The sequence below is a fragment of the Eumetopias jubatus genome, unplaced genomic scaffold (assembly GCF_037043125.1).
Source record: "Eumetopias jubatus isolate StellerSeaLion01/CBP00866 unplaced genomic scaffold, mEumJub1_p1.0 scaffold_8, whole genome shotgun sequence".
Classification (NCBI taxonomy): domain Eukaryota; kingdom Metazoa; phylum Chordata; class Mammalia; order Carnivora; family Otariidae; genus Eumetopias; species Eumetopias jubatus.
In genome coordinates this window covers 127917907-127945793 of record NW_028274814.1, presented here as the reverse complement: position 1 = coordinate 127945793, position 27887 = coordinate 127917907, and the positions used below count along the sequence as shown (strand labels likewise).

General features: G+C 49.2%; 1 protein-coding gene across 2 annotated transcripts in view; it reads left to right on the top strand.

Moving 5' to 3' along the window:
* SYN3 (synapsin III) overlaps nucleotides 1-27887 on the top strand; it is a 405786-nt gene that overhangs the window by 310258 nt on the left and 67641 nt on the right. For both annotated transcript variants that reach the window (XM_028088587.2, XM_028088586.2), the window contains one exon: nucleotides 26509-26571. In XM_028088587.2, the coding sequence (XP_027944388.1) occupies nucleotides 26509-26571 (63 nt within the window). The remainder of the gene's footprint in view (nucleotides 1-26508; nucleotides 26572-27887) is intronic.

The window sequence follows — 27887 nt, the reverse complement described above, 5'->3', positions numbered from 1 at the left end:
GAAAGGGCTCACACCTGGGGACTTCAGCTTCCCTCTCCCAGGCCCCTCTCCCTCCACGTTTCTCCCTTTACCTTCCTAGATTTCCTGGCGAGCTCCAGATTCCCTTTCTAAGAGGCAGAACGATGCCTCAGTCCCCGGGTGTGGGGAGCCATCTTCGGCTCATTCCCTCCAGGGGGCCCCACAGAGTTCCTGGGCCTCTCCTCAGGGAGAGAGGAGTCTCTGCCACCAGAGAAAGGCCCTCACTTTTCCATTTCAATTAGGGAAACTGAACATGCACCAAAGCAAACATTCCAAGGACAAGACAAGTTGTAGAAGGGAGAATCAGGCATCTCTCAGGTGGTAGATAGAGATTTGAGTGACTTTTCATTTTCTTCTCTCGTTTTGTTGTCAGAGGAATTATGGAGCCCACTCCTTAGGTCTTCTCTTCAACCTTCATTTCTCCAGCCCCTTTTGGGCTACAGTTGATCAGCGCAATGAGAAATGTGCCTAAGTCCCCCAGGGCAGGGAGGGTGACCCTGCTGCTCCAACCAGCCCCAGATGCCTCCTCCTGAGGCCTGTCTCCCAGCCTAACTCCCCTGACTTCTCCTTATTCAGAAAGAGTTTACTTTGTGGGAGAAGAATTCAAACTTGTAAATTATATGAGGACATTAAGTGGAACATTCTAGAAACCCAAACACCACAGGGAAAGGGGGAAAGGCAAAAGGATTTGCTCCCTGCACCGTGGAGCCTTTTAAAACTCTGTCTTGCCTGTCCATTCTCTCCAGAGGGCTGAGGCCCAAGGCCGAGTGGCAGCAAAGGGTGCTGGGGCAGGAGCTGTGGGTCTTCTCTAACGATACAGAGGTTCTCGAGGGGCCACCTTGGGAAAATACTCCTCTGTGTTTGTACAGGGTGACCCTGGGGGGAAGAAGAGATGAGTACGTGTGTGTGTTCAGTCTGTGAATCTTTCTGTGAGAATGGCTATCTCGGAGTTTCCAAGGATGTCTCGGTGTGTCCATGTGTCCGGATGCCTTGGTGTGATGGTGTGTATCGGGTGTGTGTCTCGGGCCTAGGGACCTCCACGTCTCTAGATAGACTTGTGTATGTTTTCGTCTGCCATCTGCCTGTGTGGCTGTCCCTATTTTGGAGGGTGGCGTCTCCACGTACAGAAGTCTCGGCTTCCGGGATGTCTGTGTCTCTGTGCCTGAGGGAGGTGTAAGTAAAGGGGTGTGTGTGTGTGTGTGTCTGTGTGTGTGTGTCTGGATGGGCAGGTACGCGCGTGTGTACAGGGCCAGGGGTGCATGAGGGCTTACAGAAGCCACACCGAGTCTACATGCTGTCTCTGCAGAGCAAGCCATCTGTTTTCCTGGTTTTGTTTTTCTCCTCCCCGTGGGCTCCAGACCCCACTTGAAAACAAAGGGAGCTTAAACAAAGCGCAGCCCTTCCTGTGTTCCCAAATGTTCAGAATGCCTCGGTGAGCTCACGCGGGGCCAGCTCGGATGCCCAGCCTGGCCGCTGCCGCAGGAAGCCACCGGCCTGCTGGGCCACCTCCACCCACGTACAGAAGCCTCCTGGGAGGCGAGTGGGCAGGAGGGAGGGGCGCATAGCTCACGGCACCCCAACTCCTGAGCCAGCATCAGGCCCCACAGGGGACCTGACTGCCCACATGGGGGCACAAGTGTCCCTGGGGTCTTCCTCCAAAGAGGAAGGCTCCCTTGGAGTGGTGGTGGGGGAGACACGTGGCTTATATTACTAACCAGGTATCCAGGGACCTAACTTTCCAGCGTCGGTTCCAGGCAGAAATCAACATTTTAATCAGTGCAACACACATTTACCAAACATCTACTATGTGTCAGGTCCTGTGAAAGTAAGACTGCTCAGCTTTGGCCTCCCAGGATTTGTGTCCCCCGCTGCCCCTTCCCCGGGGGCCCCTCAGCGTCCTCCAATGTAACATGAGGAGGTTGAGCTGGACACCTCCAAAGCCTCTTCCAGCTGGGAAAGCCCATGATTCTTAGTATGGCACCTTGGTGACTCTGTGCTCCCATGCTGCTTCTCCCTTCACCATTCCCTGGTTGGAGCAGGTCAAGCGTCTCCTTCCCTCCCACCTCTGCCCAGATGTTCATCGACTTTCCTCCCTCCCTTCCTTCCCTCTGCAAAGTAAGCTGTCAGTCCTTCACTTGGAGGTGTAAATCACTCCTCTCCCTTGTCTATCATCTTCCCAGCCTTCATCTTACCCCAGCTCCTGCCAGGGCAGTCAGAGTCCTCCCAGGCCTGGCTCCACCCATCTCTCCAATCTTAGGCCCCACAGCATCTCCTGCCTGCCCCTGCGCCCCGCCACACTCGGCCACATGCACGCCCTCCTCCCCACCCCAGCCTCTTCTCAAGCCATTTCCTCTAACTGCTTAGAACACTCTTTCCTCCCCACCCAACCAATTCCCATCTTTTGAGATCCTAGTCATCCTTCAAGGCCCATCTCAAACACCTCATCTTTCATCAGGCCTGTCTTGATCCCTCCTGTCCCTTCCCCGGGAGATGGGAGCTGTCCTTTTTGAAACCTTTCCTATGATGCAGCATATTTGGCCTTTACTTTGGTCATCTGTGTCTTTGTCTATTGCCCACAACATGACTGAGATCCTTGAAACTAAAGGTCAGGAAATGTGTCTTTCTCATGCTTGAGTCCTATGCAGGACCTATCGTGGGTGTTCACAAATGTCTGCACAGTGCAGTGGTCTGGGTGCAGCGCTCAGCCACGGAATGTCAGGAGACGGGTATCCCGGGTGGAAAGAATGGCATTGCTGGGGAAGGAAGTGGGCAGACAGGAAAAGAGGGGCCTCAGAAATCACAGCCCAATAGTCGACTAATTACAGTCCCTGTGATGCGCCTGAGACCTTCAACACCTCCCATACCCAAAAGGGGAGAAAGTTCATGAACGCTGAAGTGGCCTATGTATTCCATCCAGATCACAACTCTTCTAAAACAAAAAGCAAGGGAGTGTCATGTGGCAAGAAGACTCTGGGCCGGGGGTGGTGGGCCAGGGGTGGCAACCTTGAGCATCCCTTGGGCCAGCAAATGCCTGGAGCCAGCTGGAGAGAGGAGAGTGGGGGGTGGCAAACAGAATTACTGCCCCAACCCAAAGGAGCTGGCCATGCCTCCAAAAACATGGGCACGTCAGTGGCCAGACCCCTAACGGTTATTCAAGAAAAGCCTTATATCCAAGTTTTTATATAAAATCCACTTTATAAGTGTTGGCAACTTATTTAATTAAAAAAAAAATTCAACAACACCGGGTAGGCCCAAAGAAATAGATCTGCAGACCACATTCAGCCCATGCACTGCCAAATCGAGACCATTGCTAGGGTCTGTGCCAAGTTTACTGAGTAATGTGACTGTGACTGACTCCCTGCTGAGGCAAAGTCTGACGCCCACTCAAACCAGAGAAAACGTCTCCCGTTCTGCTAACCCGACCATGGGTGTAGAAAGGAAGCCGATGAGGGGTAGGAGAATGTCAGGAATGTCTTTATGCTCCTTGAAGCCAAGATCTTTGCTCGCCTTGGGTGCCATAATGATGCTACCCCCTCCCTCCCACGGACATCAGTCACTGACCAGTGCGTCTGAGAGTGCAGACGTTTGCTCTCCCCTGGCCCAGAGTTTTCTCACTACATGCTGCCACCTTTCTTTTTGTTTGGGGGAAAGTTGTGCTCTAAAGGGAATATATAGACCACCCCACCACCTGTGATCTTTCTCCCCAGGTTCAGGCCCTTTTGGGTACAGGCGATGTTACCTTGAGTATCAACCGAAAGGACGGACAGAAGGCTTGGATCAGTCACCACCTTGCTATGACTTGAACAAATGACTTCCCCTTTCTGAGCTGCGGGTTCTCCTCTGCACATCGAGTGGACTGGACTAGAGCACCTCTGAGGTGCCTTCCAGCCCCTGGCAAAGGAAGTGTTAACCCCTGATTACCCGAGGACTGGGCCCCACACAGTGGCAAGAGGGAATTCCTATCAGCAGTGCCCAGGCCCTGCCCCACCCTCACAAGGCCATGCCTTCCTGCAGGCGCCTGCCCACCAACGGGCCAGCCACAGTCCTTACATCCATTTGTGAGGAGCAGTAGCCACACTTTATTTGCAGTATGGTGCAGATGTCAGCCTTCAGAGGGCTGCTGGACAGGGCCTGGAGGGCTCAGTGGGAGGAATTGTGAGGAGCTGGCCCAGGGGAGAAGCCAAGGCAGCTGGAATGGCAGGATAGCAACCCAGCAAATGATCACCAATGGAAATGAAAGTATTCCAATATTTTAACAACTCGTATAGCCCGGCAGGTGTATAACCACTGATACGTACTCGGCCCTGGTCAGAATGCTGCCCTTCCTGTGTACAGCGAGACCGACCCAGATGCTGGTGACAGATTGGAAAGTGAACCCACCTCCCAGCCTCTGGGGACCTCACGGAGCCCACTCCTCCCTCACAAGCTTGCTTCACTCCAAGGCCCCCACCCCAGGCCTCCCTGGGCATTGGCAAAGAGCAGGCACCATTCCAAACCCTTACTTCATGCTGACCATCAAATCCCCAAGCCAGGGAGGGAGCAATGATGTCATTGTCCCTGTGTTTCAGAAAAGCAATAATCAGACTCGGAAGAGGATCAACTTTCAAGGCAGAAGGCCAAACAGTTTATCTTGGCAAAGGCCTCCAAGGATTGCCTCATAGAAAAAAGGGTTGGCATGCTCATGAGCATCATTTATTATGAACTGGGAATCCGCAGTGTCCTTGGAGTCAGGAAAACCTCGGGGACCCTTTTGAGATGGAGGATGTCGAATCCTAAACAAATGACCATTGGTGTCATCTCTTCCCGTCAGAACCCTCTCTTGGGGAGGGAGGGGGCACCTCAAAGCTCAAGGAGGAGGCTCTTTCCGACAGAGTTGTGCCACCCCACCCTGGGCTGGAGTCCCCTCTTACTATTATAAAGATGTCACCAGTTTTCTCAATTTGAACAAGTTCCATGAAGGCAGAGCCCTTGCTCACTACTGTATCTTGGCATCTGGTATGGAGTTGAGAAATCGATCCGTATTGGCTGAATGAATGGCAAGGAGGAAAGAGCAGTGAATTAGGAAGTGGTGTTCCTGGATTCCAGGCATCGGGGTGGGGGGCAAGGAGTATATCCAGGTTCTCCAGCCGGGCTTGGGCAGGCAGGTGGGGGGAGAAGGGGTGTTGCCTTTGATTGGTGCAGGTGTGTGCTGTATATCTTCAAGGATCTATCCTTTGACAACCTTTGACTCCCTTCTTCCCCTGGATCATAGATCTTGTCTTTGCACTTACGCCAAAGTCTTTAAGCTTACTCTTAGAGCTATCTGGTCAAACTTTTGTGGTTAAACACCGTGGATAAGGTCCCACTTCGGGCAAATATGTTCAGGAAGAGCAAGTCTCCCCCACCACCCATCCTAAATTATCCTTCTGCTGGGCTGTAATCTGAGCTCAGTCACTTTGATGACCTTGAACATGACACTTCACCTTTCTGGGCCTCGGGGTCCCCTTCTACAAATAATACATATAAAGTAGAAGTGTTCTATGTACTTAACTTTTAGAGGGCAGTGTCTCAGCCCCCTTTTAGAAACAGAAGAAGCCCATGGAGCCTCTCCTTGAAAAATACAGTTCCACACACGTAGAGAACATTTTTGCACCTAGTTTCTGGAGGTCCACAGCCCCCTGGCAGCTGGTGAGGGAGCCCAGGGTCAGAGCTTTTTGGACTTGCTGAGCTGTAAGTCCCTCCCGGCCCTGACTTTCTGGAATGTTAACCCAAGTGTGGCTGTGAGAAAACACATCCCAGCTGCCCTTCTCCGGGGTCACCTCAAGGCCCGCTCTGAGCTGCCTCTCAGGGATAAAGGAACTTGGGCTTCACTAATAGCCCCAAACACAGCCCCTAGCTTCCTCAAGACCCATACCTCAACTCAGTAAAGGTAGTGCCTCACAGAAATGAGGCAGGAAGTGAAAGGAACTCCAGGCAGCTCAGCCTAAAAGGAATTTCCTCCTCTGCTTCTCCTTCCAATTTGATCTTTCAAGAGTCTGACAAAGGTGGGGATGGAGGAAGGAAAAAAATGCTGAGACTTTTTTTGATCCAGGCCCAGAGAAGGAGGTGGAGATGGACCACAAAATAGAGAGGTCAGTCATGGGGACACAGGGCAGGGGGCACTGACGAGCATGGGTGGGGCCTCAGTGCATTCTCCAGGACAAATTGGACTTTTCCAGCCCGCTGATTTTTGAAAGCTATTTCCAAAGCTGGACTAATCTAGCCCAGCTGTGAGATGATAAGTAAACAGGGCCTTTTGGGAGGTTCAGAACACCACTTCGTAGCTTGTACTTCCAGAGCTCCCTCCATCCTTTCTGCAGGGAAGGCAATGAGGTGTCAAGGTCAGGCAGGTAAAGTTGAATCTGAGTCCAGGATGCATCCCTACCTGTCACCACTCTCAAGCCTGGCACGTGTCCCCTGGGTATCAGGATGGTCACACAGATCTGAGTCAGGATGCCTGCCCCACTTCCTGTTAGCTGGGTAAACTTAGGGGCGTTTCTTCATCTCTCTCTGAGCCTCAGTATTCCCGTCTGCACAGTGGCCATAGTAATTCATACCTGGTAGAGTTACAGGGCAAGATAAATGAGAAATAAAAGTGAAAGTCCTGCAGGCAATGTTCAACCCAGAATGGGCCTCTCTTGGCCACCCCCATAGCTCCTTTATCCTTCTCTCTGGAGGAGAGACTAACATATGTAGAGACCTTGAGTGAATTAGGAAAGAGGCACCCTCTCTGAGGGGGGTGACTTGGAAAAGGCTGCGTTCCTTCAAGCTGAAAAAGCAGTCCCCAGCCCCAGGTGCATGCATGGCTCAGCAAATGAGTGCCTATCCTCGCCTCCCCCATCCTCAGCCAGGCACCCTGGTGCAGACCACCACCCACACAGCTGTGTGCAAACAGCAACCACAAAAGCCAGCTGTCCTGCCAGCCCTTGGGCTGAGATTCTTTTCTAGTAGAGCTCCAGTCTTTTAGCAAAGTCATGATCCCCTCTTAAAATGCCTAGCAAAGGTTAAAATTAGAGAAAGGCATTTTCGCCTGGAGTTCCTGGTTCATTCCTGCCCTAAGAAGGAGGCAGAAAAAGACAAAGATAGCCAGGACCCAGCCTTACCTGGCTCTCAAGACAGTGCTATCCTGCCTCACTATCCTAAAGGGGTAGCCCCTGCGCTTTAACTCTCCAGGAACTCTCCAACCACACCAGGCTCAGAACCAGCATCACTTTTTTTATTTTTTTTAAGATTTTATTTATTTATTTGAGAGAGAGAGTGAGAGAGAAGAAGCACAAGATGGGGAAGGGTCAGAGGGAGAAGCAGTCTCCCCACCGAGAAGGGAGCCTGATTCGGGACTTGATCCTGGGACTCTTGAAATCATGACCTGAGCCGAAGGCAGATGCTTAACCGACTGAGCCCCCTGGGCGCCCCCAGCATCACTTTTGCTCCACCGTCTTCGCCAAAGAAAGTCACAAGTCCATCCCAGATTCAAGGGGTGGGGGAAATAGACTCCATCTCTTGTTGGAAGGACCTGTAAAGTCACATTGCAGAGGACATGGATGCAGAGAAGCCTGTAACTGGGGACATCAGTGCAAGCGATCTACCATGAGTTGGGATTGTGTCTAATGCTGCTGGAGCTTGTGTTTTCTAAATCAAACTTTGAGAGTTAAGGGTTGATCATGGGACACAGTATTTTCAAGTGGGGCTGTCTAGGAGGCATGGTCATACCTGCAATCCATACCACCCTAGCATAGCCCAGCCCAGCGACCTCCCCTCAACATATGTCCACTGATGATCTGGCCATTTCAAAACCTGACATTTTAAACAGGGATGGAAATCCTGTGTACGTTTTGGGATCAAAGGCTGGTATTTATTAGCAGGCCTTGAACTTTATAGGACTTCAGATCTAGAAGCCATCTGAAGTATTACCTTTTATTTTATAAATGAATAAAGTTCAGAGGTAAAGTGATGTAGCCAAGATCACATGGTCAGAGAATCCAGTGTTTCTCAAACGTTAACATGTACACAGATCACCTGAGCATCTTGTCAAATGGCAGCATCTGAGCAGTAGGTCTGGGGTAGGGCTGGGGAGCCCAGGTGAACCTGATGCGGCTGGTCTCAGAACCACACTTTGGGTATCAAAGCTCAACACATCACAGATTCCAGAGAGAGGAGATGGTAAGTAGACACCTGCGTTTAGATCCTCTTTATTCTTTTGCACTCCATCACTTCGACCCATTTTACCAATGAGTAAACTGCAGTTCAGAAAGGAGGTATTGGCATTGGACTAATTCCCTGAAATTTTGCGGACGAGGACCCGCTTTCCTCCATCAGTAAGTCGCTGTCAGAGAGGTGAGCTCAAGGAGCCGTGGACCACTTTGAATTTCCAGTTCCTCGAGGTAGGGGTGTTCTTCCAGCGGCGACTTCAGGCGGTGGGCCATCTTTTCACTTGTTGGGGATTCATGGTGCTGGCCCAGGGGTCTCTAAGTCCCAAGAGCTGGGATTGTCCTGTCTGGTTAGTGATTTAGGAGCTTGGCAGCCTCTCTTGTTCTATTATGTGGCCTCTGAACATTCCGTCCAAAGGCCTTTTGGCACGCCACTCATTTTCAAATGAAAGGAGGAAAAAATGAACATTGCCCTTGCTCATTTGCCTAATTTAAAAGCATCAAGAAGCTTTTTTTAGAAGGGGGAGAAACATCATCCATCTGAAATGGAGGAAGTATCTCATCAAGGAGCCAAGAGAGAGATGGAGACATAAGTTTCAAGGGCTGACATATTAATGGACAAACCCTGTGCCTGGCCCGTTTTTTTTCCCATCCCCTTTCAGCTCAGAAACCACTGCCTTTTTGGAAGCTCTTGTGCTGAGAGGAAATTGCTTTTTCCGAAGGGGAGATCCGAGCCCCCCTCACCCACCTCTGGCACTGGTGTCCTGCAATTCCACGTCGGTTCAGACCAACCCACAGACGTTGACGGAGGGGCTACGTGATGTGCCAGGTGCTGTGCGGGATTGAGTCATTCCTTCCTCGAAGATCCGTGATCAGAGACGGCCCCGTGCTGTACATTCACCCATTCACTCAACCGTTGGCTATTGCCAGGCATCAGGTTAAACTGGGGGTAAGGAGGGAGGAAGATGGGCATGGTCTGGCCACACCTAATCTAGCCGGAGAGACAGTAAGTAATTCTCATTGGCATATCGCAGTAAGGAATTTCTTGTTGTGACAAAGAGCCAACATAGACCCTGATGCTGGGAAAACGAAGATGAAGGAGATCTTGCTCACATCCATCCCTCCTTTCTGTCCCGTGGCCGCTGACTTAGCTTGGGTCCTCCCTGGTGGCCCGGCCTAGGAACAGTGTGGACAAGAAACTGACCTGCTGTCTATAGGCCTTGGGTTAGGTCTTCCACCTGCCCCCATCGCCTCTCCCCAAACACACCCATACCCCTTCCATCTTCCAGACGCTAGCCTTCCCAGATGCGAATCTAATGGTGTCAGTCTCCTGCTACAGATTTCTTCCTGGGCTCCCTGTCATTTGCGGGTTTAAGTCCAAACCTCTCAGAATAGGGTACAAGGCTTTTCACAATTTGTCTCCAATCTACTTTTCAGCCCATGATCCCTCTTCCTCTTCATTCATCCTCTCTCACAATGAGGGACATCCTGGGGCCCCCCCCAAAGCCACTCAGAGTAAGGAGGGAACCTCTCTAAAACATGTTATTTTATTATGGAAATGTTCAAAGAAAGTAGAGAAAGATGATGACCATCCATGTCCCCATCACTGCAGTGCCTGCCCAATCTTGTCACCTCTACACCCCCAGCCCACATTGGATTATTTTAAAGCAAATCCAATCCTTTTATCTGAAAATGCTTCAGTGTGTGTTTCTGAAAGATGAAGATAGTCCTTCGGTTTTCTGAGACACCAGGTTTATTATTTTGAAATTCCAGAACAGGGTAACCAAATTTGTGATACAGTGGTACGGTTTTAATTTGTACATCTAACAAACCATTGTTTTTAACGCACACGCGCGTGCACACACACACACACACACACACACACACACAATGACTGTATATATATCCTCATTTGGAAAAAACATTAAAGAGCCCAAATTTGAGGGCCTTCTTAAATGTGAAGCCCTGGCCAGCCCTGCTCTCCCAGGATAACCCTCCATTGACCTTCTACCCCTGCGGTTGCCTTGAAAACTCCCAAGAGTTTTCAGACCCTTATGCTTTTTCCTTGTGGACACGTCTGCCTGGAGAGCCCTTTTCTCCCCTTGGCAAACTCCTATTTGACTGGCAAAGCCCGGTGCAAATGTCCCCTTGTCCGTGAGACTTCTTTCAACAGTCCCTCTCCCGCACAGATGACACTCACTCTTCTTTGCTTCTACAGCATTTTCTTCATAATTTTCTTGAATGTTTACATTGTTGAGTTGAAATCATTCATTTATAGATCTTATAATAGCCTTTGAGCCCCCTGAGGGTAGGGCCTGGGTCCTCTCTGTGAGAGGCAGAGTGGTCCCAAATCATGGACTCTGGCTTCCACCAACCTGGGCAAGATGTTTAATTCAGTCTCGGATCTCTCGCTTGCGAATTAGGGATAACAGCAACACCCGGACAGGCCTCTCAGGAAGATGAAATGAGAAGGATCCATTCAGCTGCTGTGGAGCCAGCCTCATGTAGACACTGAATAATTGTTGGCCTCTGTCATCGGTGGACAGCCTGACTCCTTCCTTAAAGGGGCCCTACATCCAGAGACATGTCTTGACCTTCAGCACAAGGCCCCAGTGTCTGCTCGGGTCCTGAAGGTTTTACCCTCCAGGAGAGAGGGTGGAAATTTCCCTGCTCATCCTGAGCTGCAGAGCCTGCGGTGAAGGGCTTCGTAATAGCTCTCTGCAGCACCGCCCTGGGCTCCTGCTTGCCCCTCACATTCTGTCTCTCCACGCAGGAGAGCCAGTCCTGGGAACCCTGCCCCTTTCCTCAGGGTCCCCTCCATAGACCTGGATAGTGTTGCTCCCCCTCTACCTCCCAGCTGGGTGCAGAGGAGTGCTCCCCTCTTCTCCCGCTCGCCCAGAACCCACGTCCTCCAGCACTCCCTGGAAACGTCAGGTCCCGGGAATGGCCATCTGGCAGGCCACTTGTGACCCTGGGTGGGTCTCACGGCTTTTCCCTCAGCTGCATCCACTTGCACACCTTCGACGGAGACATTATGGAGACTCCAGGCCCCATTTCACTCCCCTGACCGTTGTTGAGATGCTGTCCCCGTCCTGCTTGGGCACCCACCCCCTCTCCCATCGCAGAGGCGTGGAAGGGAGGGTGAGAACAAGCCCCAGACCGGCACTCCTCTCCCCACATCTCCGCTCCTGCAGGCAAGTGGAGGTGGAGAGTCTGCCTGCTATCTTCTCTGAATGCTGGGGCGACGTTATCTGGGTTTAAAACGGCCTCACAGCCAGCTTTTCAGACCAAGAGCCTTCCTGGATCCTAGGGAGCCTTCCCCTCCAGCGCACTCCCCAAACTGCGAGCAGCGTTTCCACCTGGTGGCTGTTCTCACTTCCTCCAAGACAGGCAGAGCTGGGATGGAACTGTGGCCTTGACCACTGTGGCTGTGACTCTGTTGTCTGCCGTCTCCTCCCTCGCACCCTTCCCTGTCCGCCTGCCCGTGTCCAAGGTTTTTGTTTGGCTCCAGTGGAAAATGCATATCAGCACTGTGCAGAGCATCCGTCGCAGGGAAGCCCCAATAAAAAGCAGGCACAGTTTTAAAGCTTCCCACCATTCCTCCTCTGGGAACAGTATTTTTTTTTTCAACAGTTGTCTGAAACTTGCCCAATTAAAGCCTCCTTGGAGGCAAGGGGCTGCTTCCATGGGGCAGGCACAGTATGTGTTCCATAGAAGAAATTTTTTAGAAGTGGAGAAGACAGGGGCTGGGGCACAAATACTCCTGAATTGGCAAGGGGGCCTCACCCCAGAGTTTAAGGCTTGGTTTCACAGCTTCATTTTGTAGCCTTGGACAAGTACCTTCTTCCTGCATCTCAGCTTCCTTATTGATAAAGCAAAGGTGACGCCTTCCCTCTCTTACATCTTATTCACAACCACAGAGGCAGGGCGCCAGGGTGGCTCAGTCAGTTAAGCATCTCCCTTCGGCTCAGGTCATGATCCCGGGGTCCTGGGATCGAGCCCCATGTCTGGCTCCCTGCTCGGCAGGGAGCCTGCTTCTCCCTCTCCCTCTGCCTGTCACTCCCCCTGCTTGTGCTCTCTTAAATAAATAAATAAAATCTTTAAATAAATAAATAACCAGGGAGGCAGAGCAAAGCGGGGGCTGGAGGGTGTTAGTTGGAGACGTGACCCTGCACAGGATCTCTGCCTCTCTGACCTATTTGCTCATATAGTGAAGGAGCTCTGTGGTGCTGATTGGTCCCTTCCCACGTCTGGCCCCCCCTCAGGTAGGACAAGGTTCATCTTACTGTCAGATCAGGCAGCACATAGCGTGATAAGGAAGAGTGGGCATCTTGGTGCCTGGGGTGACACTCAAGGGCTATCAGATCCCTCCACAGTGTCCAAACAGAGCTCCTGACTCTAGTCCAGGAAAGAGCGAGAATGATCCTCATCCATCTCTCTCTTCAGGCTCAGATTCATCACCTCAGGACAGTCTTCCCCGTTGCCAACAGACATCCATCGACTGCAGATCTTTGGCCACCTGGGTAACCCATTAAACCCTTGCCAGCCTTTCACAAGGAAACCCAGATTCCCCTTGGCAGGTGTCACCTTGGAAAGCCTGGAGCGGTGAGAGAGGGAGACCCAGCAGCGGTTGGAGAACAGCAGGGGGTTAGCAATAATACCGGCAGCCGGCATGGTTCCAGCCCTCCCGACATGCACAGCTAAGTGCTTTCCATGCATTAACTCACTTTAAACCTGGAGGCAACCTATGTGGAACATAGTATTTTTAACCCTATATATCAGTGCAGAAATTGAGGCACAGAAAAGTAAAGTAACTTGCCCAAGGACACACAGCTCAGCAGGGGTAGAGCCCAGGGCTCAGCCCAGAGAACGGCACTCAAGAGCTCACTATGCTTTGCAGCCTCCTCCATAGATGGAAGGAAGCGGGAAGGAGACGCTAAAAGAAGGGTGGGTGCTGTGGTGGGGCCCAAATAAGGACAGAGATACCAAGAGCATACTGGGCGCCTGGAATGACAGGAGGTTCGATGCAGGGCAGAGGGCATCTCTAAAAGTAGTGTAGTCAGTCCATACTGATGATGATGATGGTGGTGATAACGAGAGCGCCGAATATTTATACAGTTCTCAGCACTCTGTTTCTACATTCATTCAGGGAATTCTGTCAACAAGTACTGGACACCTGCTGTGTGTTGGGCAAACGATGAACAAAATGAATACTAGCCTTGCCCTCATGGAGCTCAACAAATAAACATAAAAATAAACATATAAGGGCAATCACAATCACAGCTTTGTTGGTAGGATTATAAAATCCACACCTCAAAGCTTCCTCTCTGAGTGGCTTCAAAGTTAGCCATGAGCATTTGGAAAATTAAGGTCATTTTCAGAAGGGAAGGGATAATGGTCTTGTAAGGGGAAGGGAGAACCAGGGATAGTTTTCTCTCTCTTATTCTGCTCATGGATACCCCATACCAACATTTCTTAAAACTTCCTTCTTTGGCTCCTAAACATCCTTCTTTCTTAGCCCTTCTCTTTATCAACTTATTTATGGGAAGACAAAGTCGGTAAGAATGTGCTAGAAGCTGAGGTCTTGCTTGCTCCAATAATTGGCCTAGTGATCTGGCTCAGGCACTCTGCTTGCGAGGGCTGAAGAAACAGCAGGGAGTACAGCAGACAAGATTTGATACACACGGGATGCAGGTACCTGCAAGCCAGTGTTGGTTTACCAGTAAAAAATCCTCTTCCCTCCCAAATATTATACATCCGTGAGATGCCCAGCTGGCTGTTATCATTCTCTCTGATCCAAAGTATTATCCTTGTTCATTGAAACTTGCTAAGACATTCATTTGCCTTCGTGGTTTGCGGTCCCTGGAAGTACACATCCAGGCCATTCCAAGACATATTTAAAAATCAGGCACCATCCACACAATGGAATATTATCTGACAATAAAAAGGAATGAAGTGCTGATACCTGCTACAGCATGCATGAACCTGGAAAACATGATGCTCAGTGAAAGAAGCCAGTCGCAAAAGGTCACGTGCTGAATGATTCCATTTATACAACATTTCCAGAATATGCAAATCTATAGAGACAAAAAGTAGAACATTGGCTGCCAGGGCCTGGAGGGAGGGGTGACTGGGGAGTGACTGCGAACGGGCATAGGGTTTCTTTCTGAGCCATGAGAATGTTCTGGAATTAGATAATAGTGATACTATTTGCACAGCTCTGTGAATATCCTACACTGAATTATATACTATAAAAAGGTGAATTTTATGATATAGAAATTGTACCTCAATAAAGCTGTTATTTAAAAAAAAAAAGTCAGGGCGCCTGGGTGGCACATTCGGTTAAGTGTCTGTCTTTGGCTCAGGTCATGATCTCAGCCTCCTGGGATTGAGCCCCGTGGTGGGCTCCCTGCTCAGCTGGGGATCTGCTTCTCCCTCCCCCGTCCCACCCCGCCCCGCCCGCATGTGCACTTGAGCTTTCCCTCTCTGAAGTAAATAAATAAAATTAAAAAAAAAAAAAAGTCAGGCACTATCACTGCAGCTATGATGGATCTGCAGCTACAGATCTCACTGTATTAAATGAAAGGTTATGCAAGATTTAAAGGATAAAAACCAGGCAGCATGCAATCATCAGCGGCTGAGTATATTTCTGTATAAGAAAATAAGTACATAGTCATTGTGTATGTAAGGATTATCAGATCAATCCATTAATCAACTTAATGACAATTTTTAAGTAATTTCAAAGCAAATTTTTACATTAAATAGTACAGAAACGAAAACTTCAAAAGAAGGGTTCATAACTGCATCAGGTGGTAAGTAGGGTTTTTTCCTAGTGACTATGCTGGTTCAAATTATCCCGAGAATTTCTGGCTGGGATCCAGCTATAGGTAGCACGTACTCAACATACAAACCCAAATCTTCACAATCACTTGAATTGCTGGTGTATCTCTTCCCATTTACAAAAAAAAAAAAGCAGCCAAGACCAGAGAGGCTAGGAGACTTGCCCACGGGTGCGCCCGTAGGAAGGGACCCCACCAGTATTTAAACTCGAGTCTGCCCAGCTTCGAAGCCTGCATTTGCTCTTCTTCCTCATGCTGTGGCATCCCATGAATCAGCTTCCCCGACCCCGAGAAAATGGTATCTCCCTTTGCTCCTAGCCCCAAGTAAGCTGTGCTCGTTCTATACAACACCAACAGGTGTACCTTTAACCAAAACTTCAGATTTGTCTTTAACCTTAAGACATTACAGTGTGAGCATAAACTGGAAACAAAGAAATGCAGACACCGAAGTGGTGCGATTATCCTTTAGCTATCTTCTGAAGTCACTAAGAGAAGGACCGATGTCAGGGCTCATCAGACTTGTCACGGGGGCTTTCCCCACGTGGAAAGGGAACTCAACAGCCTGTGAGTAAAAGAAATTGACATGGAAAACGCAGGCGGCTGGAAATGCCGTGGCGGCGCGTGTCCACGGGATTCAGAGTGGTCGTAGACGCTTCGAGTCATTCAGATGGTCCCAGAGCCACAGTTCCAGGGGAGATGTTGTCTGCACCGTGAGCAGCACCCAGAAGAATCCTCGTGGGAGACAGGCTGGCAGCCTGAGCCTGTTCGGTGCCATAAACCTCACGGTGAGAACAAGGAAAGCGTATCTGCGGACAAATATTGTCATCCTATCGCTTTGTTTATTTTTTACTATCCCGTTTCTCAGGGAAACAGGAAATGTAAGAGAAAGGAATGTTTGTATTTTGGTAGGGCAGGTTTAGTTTAATTTTTCTAAATATGCCACCAGTATTTTTCCAAGACACACTAAATGTGGGAGGAGGTGATGCAGAAGGTTCAGAGGTGGAATTCCAAGGGCAGAGAGCGTTAAGCTGGCTGGTGAAACCACGGACCTCACTCAGCAAACATTTCCTGGGCCCCTCCCTGGGTCTAGGGCAGTTTTGAGAATGAAGAAGGCAGGCGGGATCTCTATCTTGGGCACCTGGGTAGGTGGAGGGCCCGGTGACTGAGGTTAGGATACTGGAGGAGGAGAGAGCATTTTGGAGGGGTGATTTGTGTGAGGTTGCTTGGAAATGTTAAGTTGGAGGTGCCTGTGAGATTATCTCGGGGCTGGGTTTGGGAGGCAGGTTTATAATTCAGGAGAGGCCCCAAGGGTTCGATGATAAGCAACAACAGACACAGATCCACAGCTCCTTATAGGCTTACAGTCCAGTAGGGAGTTAGACATTTGTCCAGCAATCACACAGATAAATTAAAAATGGCAGAAGTGCTAGGAAGAAGACAGAGGTGAGCAGGCCATGACCTAAGCAGAGAGGTGAGAACCAGCTTTTTGAGGAAGCAACATTAGAGCTGAGATCTGAAGCATAGCTGGAGGAGTAGGGACAGGATTCCAGGCAATGAGAACAGCATGTGCAAAGGCCCTGTGGCTGGAGGGAGCAAAGCTAGTATCAGGGCCAGAAAGAAATCCAGTAAGGCTGGGACAGAGAGAGGCTGTTGGGGGAATGTGGGTGAGATGGGGGTGGGGAAGGAGGCAGGGACCAGGTCCCCCAGAGCCCTGTAAGCTGTTGTCTCAACCTGTTCTCGGTCATCGAGGTGGGAATTTATGGGTTTGTCACAGCAGTATAGAATTGGAAAGGACTGTCAACGGTCATCTTATCCATTCTCTTCCCTCCAGACAGGAGTGTCTTTATGTGCAGTGCTTACATTCCAAGGAGATTCTGTTAGATACTGCATAACGAGGTTAAGGTTTATCATGTGGCTGTCAGGATATTTCTGTTCTCTCTTCTGAATGAGTCTTTTTTAAATGCCCAAAACAAACCCCGTTTCTGGGCTGCCCCATTTCTGTCAAAGGCTTCATCATGCTCCCTGCTCACAACCCGGGCCTCAGGCTTCCTTCCCCTCTTATCTCCCCCTCCTGTATCTGAGGACTGAATGAGTCCTGATGAACAGCCTTTAACGTCCCCCCTACCTGAGTCCCCAAGATCCCAGATGTGAAGGGAACGGGAGGTCGTGTGGATTGCTGCCCTACTACGTGCCGGCTCGGACATCTCCAAACTCAGCATAAGCCTCTTCATTGGCAGTGAGCATTTAGTGATTCACATCTATTATAATGTTGCTTCTTCAAGGATGTTCCTGTTTGGCCGATGAGGAAACTGAGTCACAGAGTGGCCAGTGACTTGCCCAAGGGCTCATAACCACAAGTTCTGGAACTAGATGTGAACTCTGGGGGGTCCCTCTGGCTCCACAGCTCATGCTATTCCTGCCGTGCCCTGAACTGCTTGGTTCTTACAGTAGCCGGCCTTGTCCTAATGAGTCGGCTGGCTCCACCCACCTACCCAATCAAATCAAATGAGTGGACCCCATTTCTGGGCACAAGGGAAGCACTTGATGGTGCATAGAATGATCATCCAGAAGCAGCACCCTGTGGAAGCAGGGCAGTGGGCTCTGGCTAAATCCTAGGTCCCCCACTTTCTTACTGAGTGATCCTAGGCAGAAACTTCACTTGTGTTGGCCTTCGTTTCCCCTTGTTTGTAAAATGCGGGTAAAAATCGGAGCTATCTCATACAAGTGTCAAGAGATTTAAATGAGTTGATATATGTAAAGTGCTTAGCACCATGCCGCTACACTGTAAGTGCTCCAGAAATGGGAGCTGTTGTTACCACAGCCTCCAGAAGTCCTCCTAAACCTGGTTTGTATACGTCTGGCCTCTGCACACAAACCCTGAATGGCTGCCCCGTGCACGCAGAATGCATCCCCAACTCCTACCTCTAGTGCAACCATCCCCCACACTTGCCACTCCCCATATTCCCACCCTAGTTCCCACTGCCTCCCCAGCAAGCGTCTGCTCAAACCAACTTTATCAACAACTTGTCCCCAAATTCTTTCTGATTCTGCCTGTTAGCACGTGATCTCTCTCCCTACCCTGGGAGGCTTTCTCTAACACCCATCCGACAATATACGACATACACAGCATCTACTATATCCAGTCCTTGTGTGGAGCCAGGAGATACAGTGGTAAACAAACCATAAGAGACTCTTAACTCTAGGAAACAAACTGAGGGTTGCTGGAGGGGAGGTAAGTGGGGGGTGGGGTAACTGGGTGATGGGCATTAAGGAGGGCACGGGATGTATTGAGCACGGAGTGTTATATGTAACTGATAAATCACAAAATCCTACCTCTGAAACTAATAATAAATAAACAAACAAGCTAATCACCTTGTTTTGTTGAGAGCTCCTACAGGGGAGTGGAGAGATGGACACAGAGGAAATGAATGTAGAATTACAGTTGGTGCCTAGCACTATGAAGGGAAAGTTCAGAGTGTGATAGAGAAGACAATAGGAAGCAGCTACTTAGACCTGTGGCCAGGGGAGCACTCTCTGGGGACAGAGCATTTCAACAGAGACGCCAAGTATGGGAAGGGTTTGTTTGGCCTTGTCTCAATCTTATGTGTGCCCTACACAGCACAAAACACAGTGCAAGCCGCATGGTTCTCACTCAACTAGTGCCCACTGAATTGATTTGAATTAATATTATATTATTGACCATTAGGCAGAGTCTTTCAGAGAACGAGATCAGCATGTGCAAAGGCCCTGTGGCCGGAGGGAGTGTGGCCCATTCAGTAAAGAACTGGAAGTCCTGCCAGTTGGTGCATAACTGGTAGGCCGAGGTTGGGGTGAGTAGGAGGCAGACACACAAGACAAAACAGAAGTAAGCAAGCGCTAGATCAGGCGGAGGCTCACAGGCGTGGAACGGAGGCCCAGCTCCTCACCGAAATCTTCCCAGACTTCTTTCGTCCTCAATTTCTTTCCTCCTGCAGACTATTCCTGGCCTTGTTTTCTCCATACTTAGCCAGGACCAGACACTGAAGACATTTAAAGCTCCAGAGACTCATGAATGCAGAGGGAATTGCCTCCTTCTGGGGGAAGCCGCAGTGGGCCCCTCCAAGCCCAGCTCTCCAACTCCATGGCTTGGAGAGGAGATTCCTACAGCGCTGATCCAGGCTCGGGCTACTCTGACTCCAATCTTCCTTCCCCCCCCCCCCCGCCCCCACCCGCCCCAGGAGACCAGCCAGCAGGAGCCCTGGGCCATTTTGGGTTATTTTGGCTTCTTGGGAGACTTTTGAATAGGGCCCTTATCAGGGTGGGGATCTCTGGTTTTAAAAATTGATCTGCCCCTTCTAACAGGATGTCAGGCCTCTCACGCAATCGGGCAGTGCTGAACTCTGGGGCCCCCGGGGCATGTGAGCAGAGACAAGGAGCCTGCCAGAGGCTGGTGGGCCTCCCATCCCCAAGGGGACTAAATAAAGCTATTGTTGGGAAGAGAAGAGAGAAAATAGCCGACAAGATATTTTTTGTCCTCCGTGACCTATCTGTGTTAGGGGAGGGGCTGGCCTGTTGCAAATGAGTGGAAATAGGAATGGCCTCTGGAACCCATTTGAACAGCTCGGGAAGGGAAAGAGCCTGAAAGGGGAGAGAAGCTCCACCATTCCTCACCTGTCTGACCTTGGGCAAATGACTTGCCTGTGATCTCTTATCTGTCTCATGGGGAAGGGAAGATGCTGCCGTATGTAGAGTGGTAACATTCCTGGCTGTTACCAGACACTCCATAAATGCAGTTGTCATTAGCCTGGGAGATTGTATAGTGGGTGGCACCCACTTTCATTACCTGAGCTCTTAGAAACCACTTGAGAAACCTACCAGAATGTCTCCAAATTCTGCCACTTCTCCCCTTGAAAAGTTCTTGGCCTGGCCTCTAGGAATTAAGACACTTGTTTGTAAGGACACCTGTACAAAGATATTTGGTGGTCTTGCTTGTAGTAGCAGAGAAAGAGAGACAGAGGGACAGTGTTACACAAATGTCTATTAATAGGGAACCAGCCGAAGAACTGTGGCATCCGTGTCTTGTGGAATATTGTGAAGCTTTAAAAACCGTTGGATTAGGGGTGTACTTACTGACTTGGGAGAGGAAGTTGTGCGTGGCATGCTATTCAATGAGAAGAGCCATTTTAGAAAAAACAAACATCAGCCTCAACCATATATGTGTGTACACGTTTGCAAAGATTGAGCATGAAAAGCAACGGGCAGGACGCACCAGACAGGTGAGATCAGTTACCTGGGCTGGGGACTGGGGAAGGGATATAAGAAAAATAAAAAAGACCATGGCAAAACGGGGGGAAAGCTTAGGGTATAATATTAAATGAGAAGACAGATATAAAATTCTACCTCTAAGATTATTGCGGAATATCCCATTTTTTAATGAGATGTATAAATGGGGACTATAAAGTAATATGGACCAATACAAACACTGATTTGATTAGATGATGAGGTGGTGGAGATTCCTCGTCTTGAATTTCTGTGGTCATTTGAAGACTATTATTTCAGGTTTTTTTAAAGCATCACTTTAAAAACAGAGAGAGAAGAAAAACTCTTGGGAGTGCCCCCACTTTCTCCACCATCCCCAGCCCAGCCCAGGCCCAACCAGTGGCCCTTGGCATTGGTTGTAATCACTTCGAAATTGGTCTGTGGCCTGTCAGGGTCTGTGGATACAATTCATCCTGCCTACAGCGGCAGGTCACTCTCCCTTTCCAGATCTGAACTAATTCCACACTGCCCATCCAAGCGACCCGGACTCTTGCCTCCAGCTTTGAAAGCCCCCAACAACCTGGCCCCAGATTGCCTCTTTCTTCTCTCCAACGCCAGCCTAGAGTCTTACCAGCCAGTTCTAAAAAGAACGCTGTTCTAAGGGCACCTGGGTGGCTCAGTTGGTGACGCTTCCTACTTTTTTGGTATCAGCTCAGGTCCTGATCTCACAGTTGTGAGTTCAGGCCCTGCATTGGGCTCCACGCTGGGCATGAAGCCTACTAAAAAAAAAAAAAAAAAAAAAAAGAATGCTGTTCTCAACCAAAGAAATGGCAAAGAAAATTTTCCCTTAGTATCTGGAAAATGCATTGCTTTAAACAATGTTTCAAAATACTTTCTTTGAAATTCTCATCCTATAAATTCTCAAATTTTTCTACATTGAGTTTCTGTGTCCTATAAATCTAAATACAATGTCTCATTCCACTATTTCTGACAAGGAGTATATTCCTCCAAGTTTAGTTACGAATGTTGGCAAAGGGCATTCAGTTCAAATATATAATTCTATGTGGCAGTCGTATCCCCAATGACTTTATGGCAGATAAACTCATATTAAGTATCATAAAATAAATCCTCCCTTCCAGTGGGTCTTTGTTGCTTAGAGCTCATGAAAAATCTAGACATATGCCATGGGAAGACCAAAGTATTCTGCACCGTTCACTCCTTGAGGAATGGTGACCCATCCACAGCCTACTCCTCCTTCAGAATCCTCGTCAGAGCCTGCCTTTCTTACGGAGACTTGCTCCTGACTCCACCCACCCACCCCCCAGACTTGCTGCCATGCCACCTTTTTTTGCTCTTACATTGCACTGCCCACCTCTCTAAAACAAGAAATCTTGGCTCCATCTTCCTGTGTCCTGCACAGCGTCAAACACAGTGCATAAAACACTCACTCACTCAGTGAATTAATTTGATTTGATATTATTTTATGGATCAGGTTATGATTAGAAGAAAGAATTTTTTTTAATTTAATTTATTTATTACTTGAGAGAGAGAATGAGAGATTTATTACTTGAGAGAGAGAATGAGAGAGAGAGAGAGCATGAGAGGGGGGAGGGTCAGAGGGAGCAGCAGACTCCCCACTGAGCAGGGCGCCCGATGTGGGACTTGATCGCAGGACTCCAGGATCATGGCCTGAGCCGAAGGCAGTCGCTTAACCAACTGAGCCACCCAGGCGCCCTAGAAGAAAGAATTTATGGTACCCTAGATATGCAAGTGGTCCCCAGGGAAGTGTGCCTTAGTAGAGAGAGTGCTTGATGGAGAGTCAAAATTCATGGCCTTGACTTCTTTTTTTAAAGATTTTACTTATTTATTTATTTTAGAGATGGGGGAGGGGCAGAGGGAGAGAGACTCTCAAGCAGACTCCCCACCAAACACGGAGGCGGACACGGGGCTCTGTCTCAGGACCCTGAGATCATGACCTGAGCCGAAATCAGGAGTCGGATGCTTAACTGACTGAGTCGCCCAAGTGCCCCCAAAGCTCATGGCCTTGACTTCTCGTTCTGCTATTGTGGGGCATGAAAACAATCACTTTTTACTCTTTGAGCTTCAGTTTCTAGAAGGACACACACATGTATTATCTTACTGCTGCTCTAACAACCTAAGCTGTCACAAAGAACACCTCTGTATTATCTCACAGATCTGTAGATCAGAAGTCCAGGCTGGCCTGTCAAGGTGCTCTGCTTAGGGTCTCCTAAAGCTGAAATCGAAGTGCCAGCATGCTGCATTTTCCTCAGGAGCTCAAGATTCCCTTCCAAGCTCATTCCTGTTAGGGCAGGATTCAGTTCTTTGCAGCGAGGTACGCCTAGAGTCCCCGTTCCCTTGTCGGCTATCAGCCAGGGGCCACCTTCGGCTCTGGGAGGCTACCCACATTCCTTCTCAAGTAATCACCCCCATCTCAAAGCAGGAATAGTGTGCTGAGTCTCTCTCCTGCTTTGACTCTCTGCTTCTCTCTTCTGCCACCACCCTGAGAATGGTTCTCTGTTCTTAGGGGCTCATGTGATTTGATTAGATCCTCCCAAATATCTCCATATTTTAGGGTCACCTGTGCCATGACATAAAACTATCTTTGTATGACAATCTCATCACATTCGCAGCCCCAGAGATTAGAGTGGGACATCTTGGGGAGCATTCCTAGAAATTCTGCCTACCGCCACATGGCAACATGAGGGTTAGGCAAGATGATTGCTAAGTTCCTTCAGATTTCCTTTGTTGGACTTCATTTCAGCCTCTGCTATACTATCACATACTACCAAGCAGCAGCCTCTGCTCTCCTTTCTCCTTCATCCAGCTTTCCTTCACCTCTGTCCTCACTCCCACAAAACCAGCATTAGCTCCTTCCTCCCCTCAGTCTTACTTCACACTTTGAGTTTGAATCTCCCCTGGATGCGAAGCAGTTTGACATTCCTTATTTCATTTCTTCTTCCCCCAGCCATCCATTGAGTTGGGCAATATCATTCCCATTTTGCAGATCCAAGAACTAAGTTTTGAAGAGGTTAAATATCCAGCCCCAGATTAGAGGGTAAGTTTAACTCCAACATCCACATTCTTTCCCCACATCTCCCGTCAGTGTGTGGGGAGATAATGAGGCCAGGAGACGTGGAGGGGAAGACAGAACACAGACACTCCCCCTCCACCCCACCCCCCACACTCCAGCTTAAAATGAGATGGAGATAAAGCCCCAGTAGTGACCTGGGCAGTTCTCGGACTGCTGGAGGTGCCCAGGGTCTGTGAGTGGATGGCCGGGTGTGATGACTCTGCTGGGGAACAAAAGCCACTTGGTGAAAATGTACCCATTCATTCCACTTCACATCCCTTGGATTGGCAAAATTTAAGTCTTTCAGCCTCAGGTGTCCGGAGCTCTTTCCCTGCTTGTGAGAGCGTAAGTCGGTACAACCACTTTGGAGAGCAAATTTAGCAATATCTGGCAAAACTGAGAAGAACGTTGCCCGGCCACGGCAATTCCACTCCTGTGCACGTGCCCCTGTGCACCTGCAGGGGAGATGAGTTCAAGATCTTCACTGGTATCACTTATCATTGGAAAAATAGAAATCACCCAAATGTGCATCAGCAGGAAGTGGGCAAATGGGAGTGTGTTCATATAATTGAATACTATACAGCTGTAAAAATGAATCCAAGCTGTATGGAGGAGCCCGCATGAAATCTCACAAATGTAATGTGCTAAAAAAGATCGTCAAGAATAGATTCTTTTGATACCACTCACATAAAGTTTAAAAATGTGGAGTGCATATTACATACTATCATATGTAATAGTTAAAATATGAATAAATGTGAGGCAATAATAAACCCAGAATTCATATCATGATGATTACCTCTGGGTAGGAGGGAAGGGAGTGTGGTAAGAAAGTGTTATCAGGGACTTCGTCTGTGGGGTAGTGGTTTATTTCTTAAGTGGGATGCTGTCCATGATAATGCTCTTTAGGTATTTTTTCATATGTGAAATTTTTTGTAATAACTATTAAACAGACAAGTAATCGCCACCAGGAAGATGCTTACCACAGAATAGTTAAGTGGATCTGAGCAGGAAGCAAAAGTGGATATTCAGTGTACTCCCAATGTAGAACAAATGAAAAGAAACAATCGTACATTTAAGAAAAAAAGAAGACCAGCAGATAATACACCAAAACTGTTAAAAATCTGAGAGTGATCTTTATTGTCTTCTGTATAATAACAACATAGCACTTTATTACATTTTCCAAACTTTTTATATAGTGAATACATATTACTTTTGAAATCAAATATTGTCCTTTTTTATAAAAGATGCATGTGTTCTCTCTAGGCACCAAGATGTGATAAATTTTAGCCTCGGGGCGCCTGGGTGGCTCAGTCCGTTGAGCATCTGACTCTTGGTTTTGGCTCTGGTCATGATCTCGTGGGTCATGGGATCGAGCCCCATGTCAGGCTCTGCACTCAGCCCAGTGTCTGCTCAAAGATTCTCTCCCTCTGCCCCTCCCCCAACTTGTGCGCTCGTGCTCTCCCTGTCTCTCTCAGATAAATAAATCTTTAAAAAAAATTTTTTAGCGGGCGCCTGGGTGGCTCAGTTGGTTAAGCGACTGCCTTCGGCTCAGGTCATGATCCTGGAGTCCCGGGATCGAGTCCCACATCGGGCTCCCTGCTCAGCGGGGTGTCTGCTTCTCCCTCTGACCCTCTTCCCTCTCATGCTCTCTTGCTACCATTCTCTCTCTCAAATGAATAAATAAAATCTTTAAAAAAAAATTTTTTTTTAGCCTGAATAAGGGGGACATTTTTTTTATTCCGCATCTACTGCAGGAATCCCTGAGCTAGATCTTAGGGGAAACCTTTTCAGGCTTAGAGTCTGACAGGCCCACGTTCAAGTCCCAATTCCACCCCTTCCCAGCACCTGCCTTGAGTATCAGTGTTCCTGTCTGTGAAATGGTGATGACAAACCTTCCCTGCTTGCCTCATGGAGCCACTGAGTGGGTAAACAATGAGATGAGGCCCATCGAATGGCTCCGTGACCCACTGCAGAGCCTTCCAAAGCACAGCAGCGCCTCCATGTCAGACTAGACTCTGGGCACCAAGAGAGAAGAGCCGGGTTCTTCCTCTTAAAAGGCAGCCAGAGGGTCAGGACAGATAGCACTGTCAGGAGACAATCCAGGACCAAGTGACAAGGACCAGGACAGACAGCACGGAGAGTAGGACATGGCCAGGCTGATCCAAGTAGGGGGACTGATGTCACTAAATAACCAGAAGGGATAACCTTTATCCTCAAGCACCTCCAAAAAGACTTGCAGACACCAAGCAAACACATCTCAAACAACATATGAACAGAATGAGGGAGGAAATGCATAGCCTAGGTTTGGACCTGGTGCCCTTACTTCCTAGCTGAGTGACCATGCGCATGAGTAAGCACCTAATCTTTTGAGCTCTCTCTCCTCTTCCATCATAAGGAGAAGCATGCATGCCTCCCAGGTCTTGCTAAGAGGAATGGTTGAATGAAGCACAGACTCCATCACCAGACATTTTCTCTGGGTCAGGCAGTGTTCTGGGAGCTGAGGATGCTACAGGGAACCAGCGAGACAAGTAGCATGGCTCTCGAAGGGAGATGATACCGGGCAGTCGCTCGGAACAGTGCCCAACACAGTGCAGCCGATGCGTGTTTGTGCCCGTGGTGGCATGACCACTATTATTAAGAAACCTCATAGGGTGGCCTGGAGAGGGCTTGGGGGAGGGGATAACGTAAGGCAGAACCATAATGGGAATCATGAAGCTGCCGTTCATTGGGTACTCAGAACGTAAAGACTTCACATATAATAATTTGTTTGATCCTCACAGCAACCCTATGGGATGGATACTCATCACCCCCATGTTACAGATGAGCAAACTGAGCCACAGATCCATGTAGAACTTGCCTGAGGTTGCACAAGTGGTGAAGCCGGGATCCAAAACCAGTCGCTTTGCTCCTCCCTGCCGTCTCTCAGTGGGTGCCCCAAGCAGGCTGCTTTTAAGAGCTCAGGGCTTATTTTGGAAGCCCAGATCGTTGGCATTTGGGTGTTCGAGCTGCAGCAGGATGACCATCTGTCAAAGCGTTCTTGTGGGGATTCCGGGTAATATCAGATGACTGAATCTTTCTACAGAACAGGTGGTGCCCCGAGTCTGTCGGTGGCACTGCTCTGGGATGCTAACGAGTGATTTCCTCTTGTCTCTTACAGCTCACAGCGCCACACTTCCCCATGGTGGTCAAGCTGGGACATGCCCACGCTGGAATGGGAAAGGTATGAGAAGCAGCTCTTATACTTGCCTTCATACCCACACAGCCTCCCCAGACTACCTGTTCCCCTCTCTCTCTGTGCCCTGCCAGCCCCACCTTGGCTCAGGATGCACCCTGTCCTCCCCCACCCCTCCTCTGAGCTCCTGTAGCATGGAGCATCTCTCCAGCTCAGTCTGTACCCAATGAACCCTGCCCGGAGTTGCTAGCTCATTGTTTCCTCTGATTGTGGATTCGGAGCAATGAACGTAAAGCATTTTATAGATGCTGATTCTTTTGTTCCTAATCCTCATTTCCACGGCTGCTCTCTAAGTTCCTGTCTTATCCATCTCCCTGCCACGTGCAGGGCCAGGACCTAGAAGGAGGCGAATACATATGGCTCCGTGGAGACGCCCCTGGAGTCAGTTAGCTTCTGCAAGAGTAAATCATATATTTTTCATAGTCACAGCTGACATATTTGTCATAATTGGTCAGATAGTTTCGGTCGCAAGTGTAGAATCGCAACTCAAATCAGGAAGCAAAAGAGAATCCGTTGGTTCGAGCCACCAGGAAGTCTGGGAGAGTTCTTGGAAGGTCTGGGCAGAGCTGGATCCAGGAGCCCAAGCAAAGCCATCAGACCTCAGTCTCCTGTATTTCTTGACCCTGTTTATCTCTGCCTCGTGTTTTCTTTGGATAGTCAAGATGGCTGTGGGTGGCCCACCCTGGTCCCCAAGCTCACTGCCACAGAGGAAGAAAGCCCATGTCTCTTTCCAGCATCTCTATGTAAATCCCATGGAGGGACGCGGGTCAGCCTTGCGTAGGTTCCTGGGCCCACCCCCTAACCAGCGCATGTGGAGATGGATGCAGCCCCAGTTGAACTGTGTGGATCAGGGTGCCCACAGGAAAGGGAGATTTACTCCTAAATAAGAGGGGTGGGAATGTGGGGAAGCGTGGGGGCCAGCACAGGCCACCTCTCAAGTCTCTGGCTCAAATAAATAGAAACCTTGACCTGAGTAGGCCCAGCCCAGCCCAGCCATAAATAATCCTGCACCTGGCGCCTTTATTCTTCCCCACCCTATTATGCCTTCTGTGTCATCTCTTCCCACCTAAACTCCGTCCCCTTCAGGCAGCAAAGGGTGGAAAGGGCCAGATTGGTCAGGGCACGACCCACAGCTCTGACATTCGTGTGAACTTGAACATGTTGCCACCTGACCTCTCTTGGCCTTTTCTGTCGAGTGGTGATGATTCTAACAACCGTCTTTAAAAGAAATCCTCCCTCCCTCCCTTCCGTCTTCCTGAAAGGGCACACCCAGAGGGCAGGGGTCTTGCCTATTTGTCCACTGC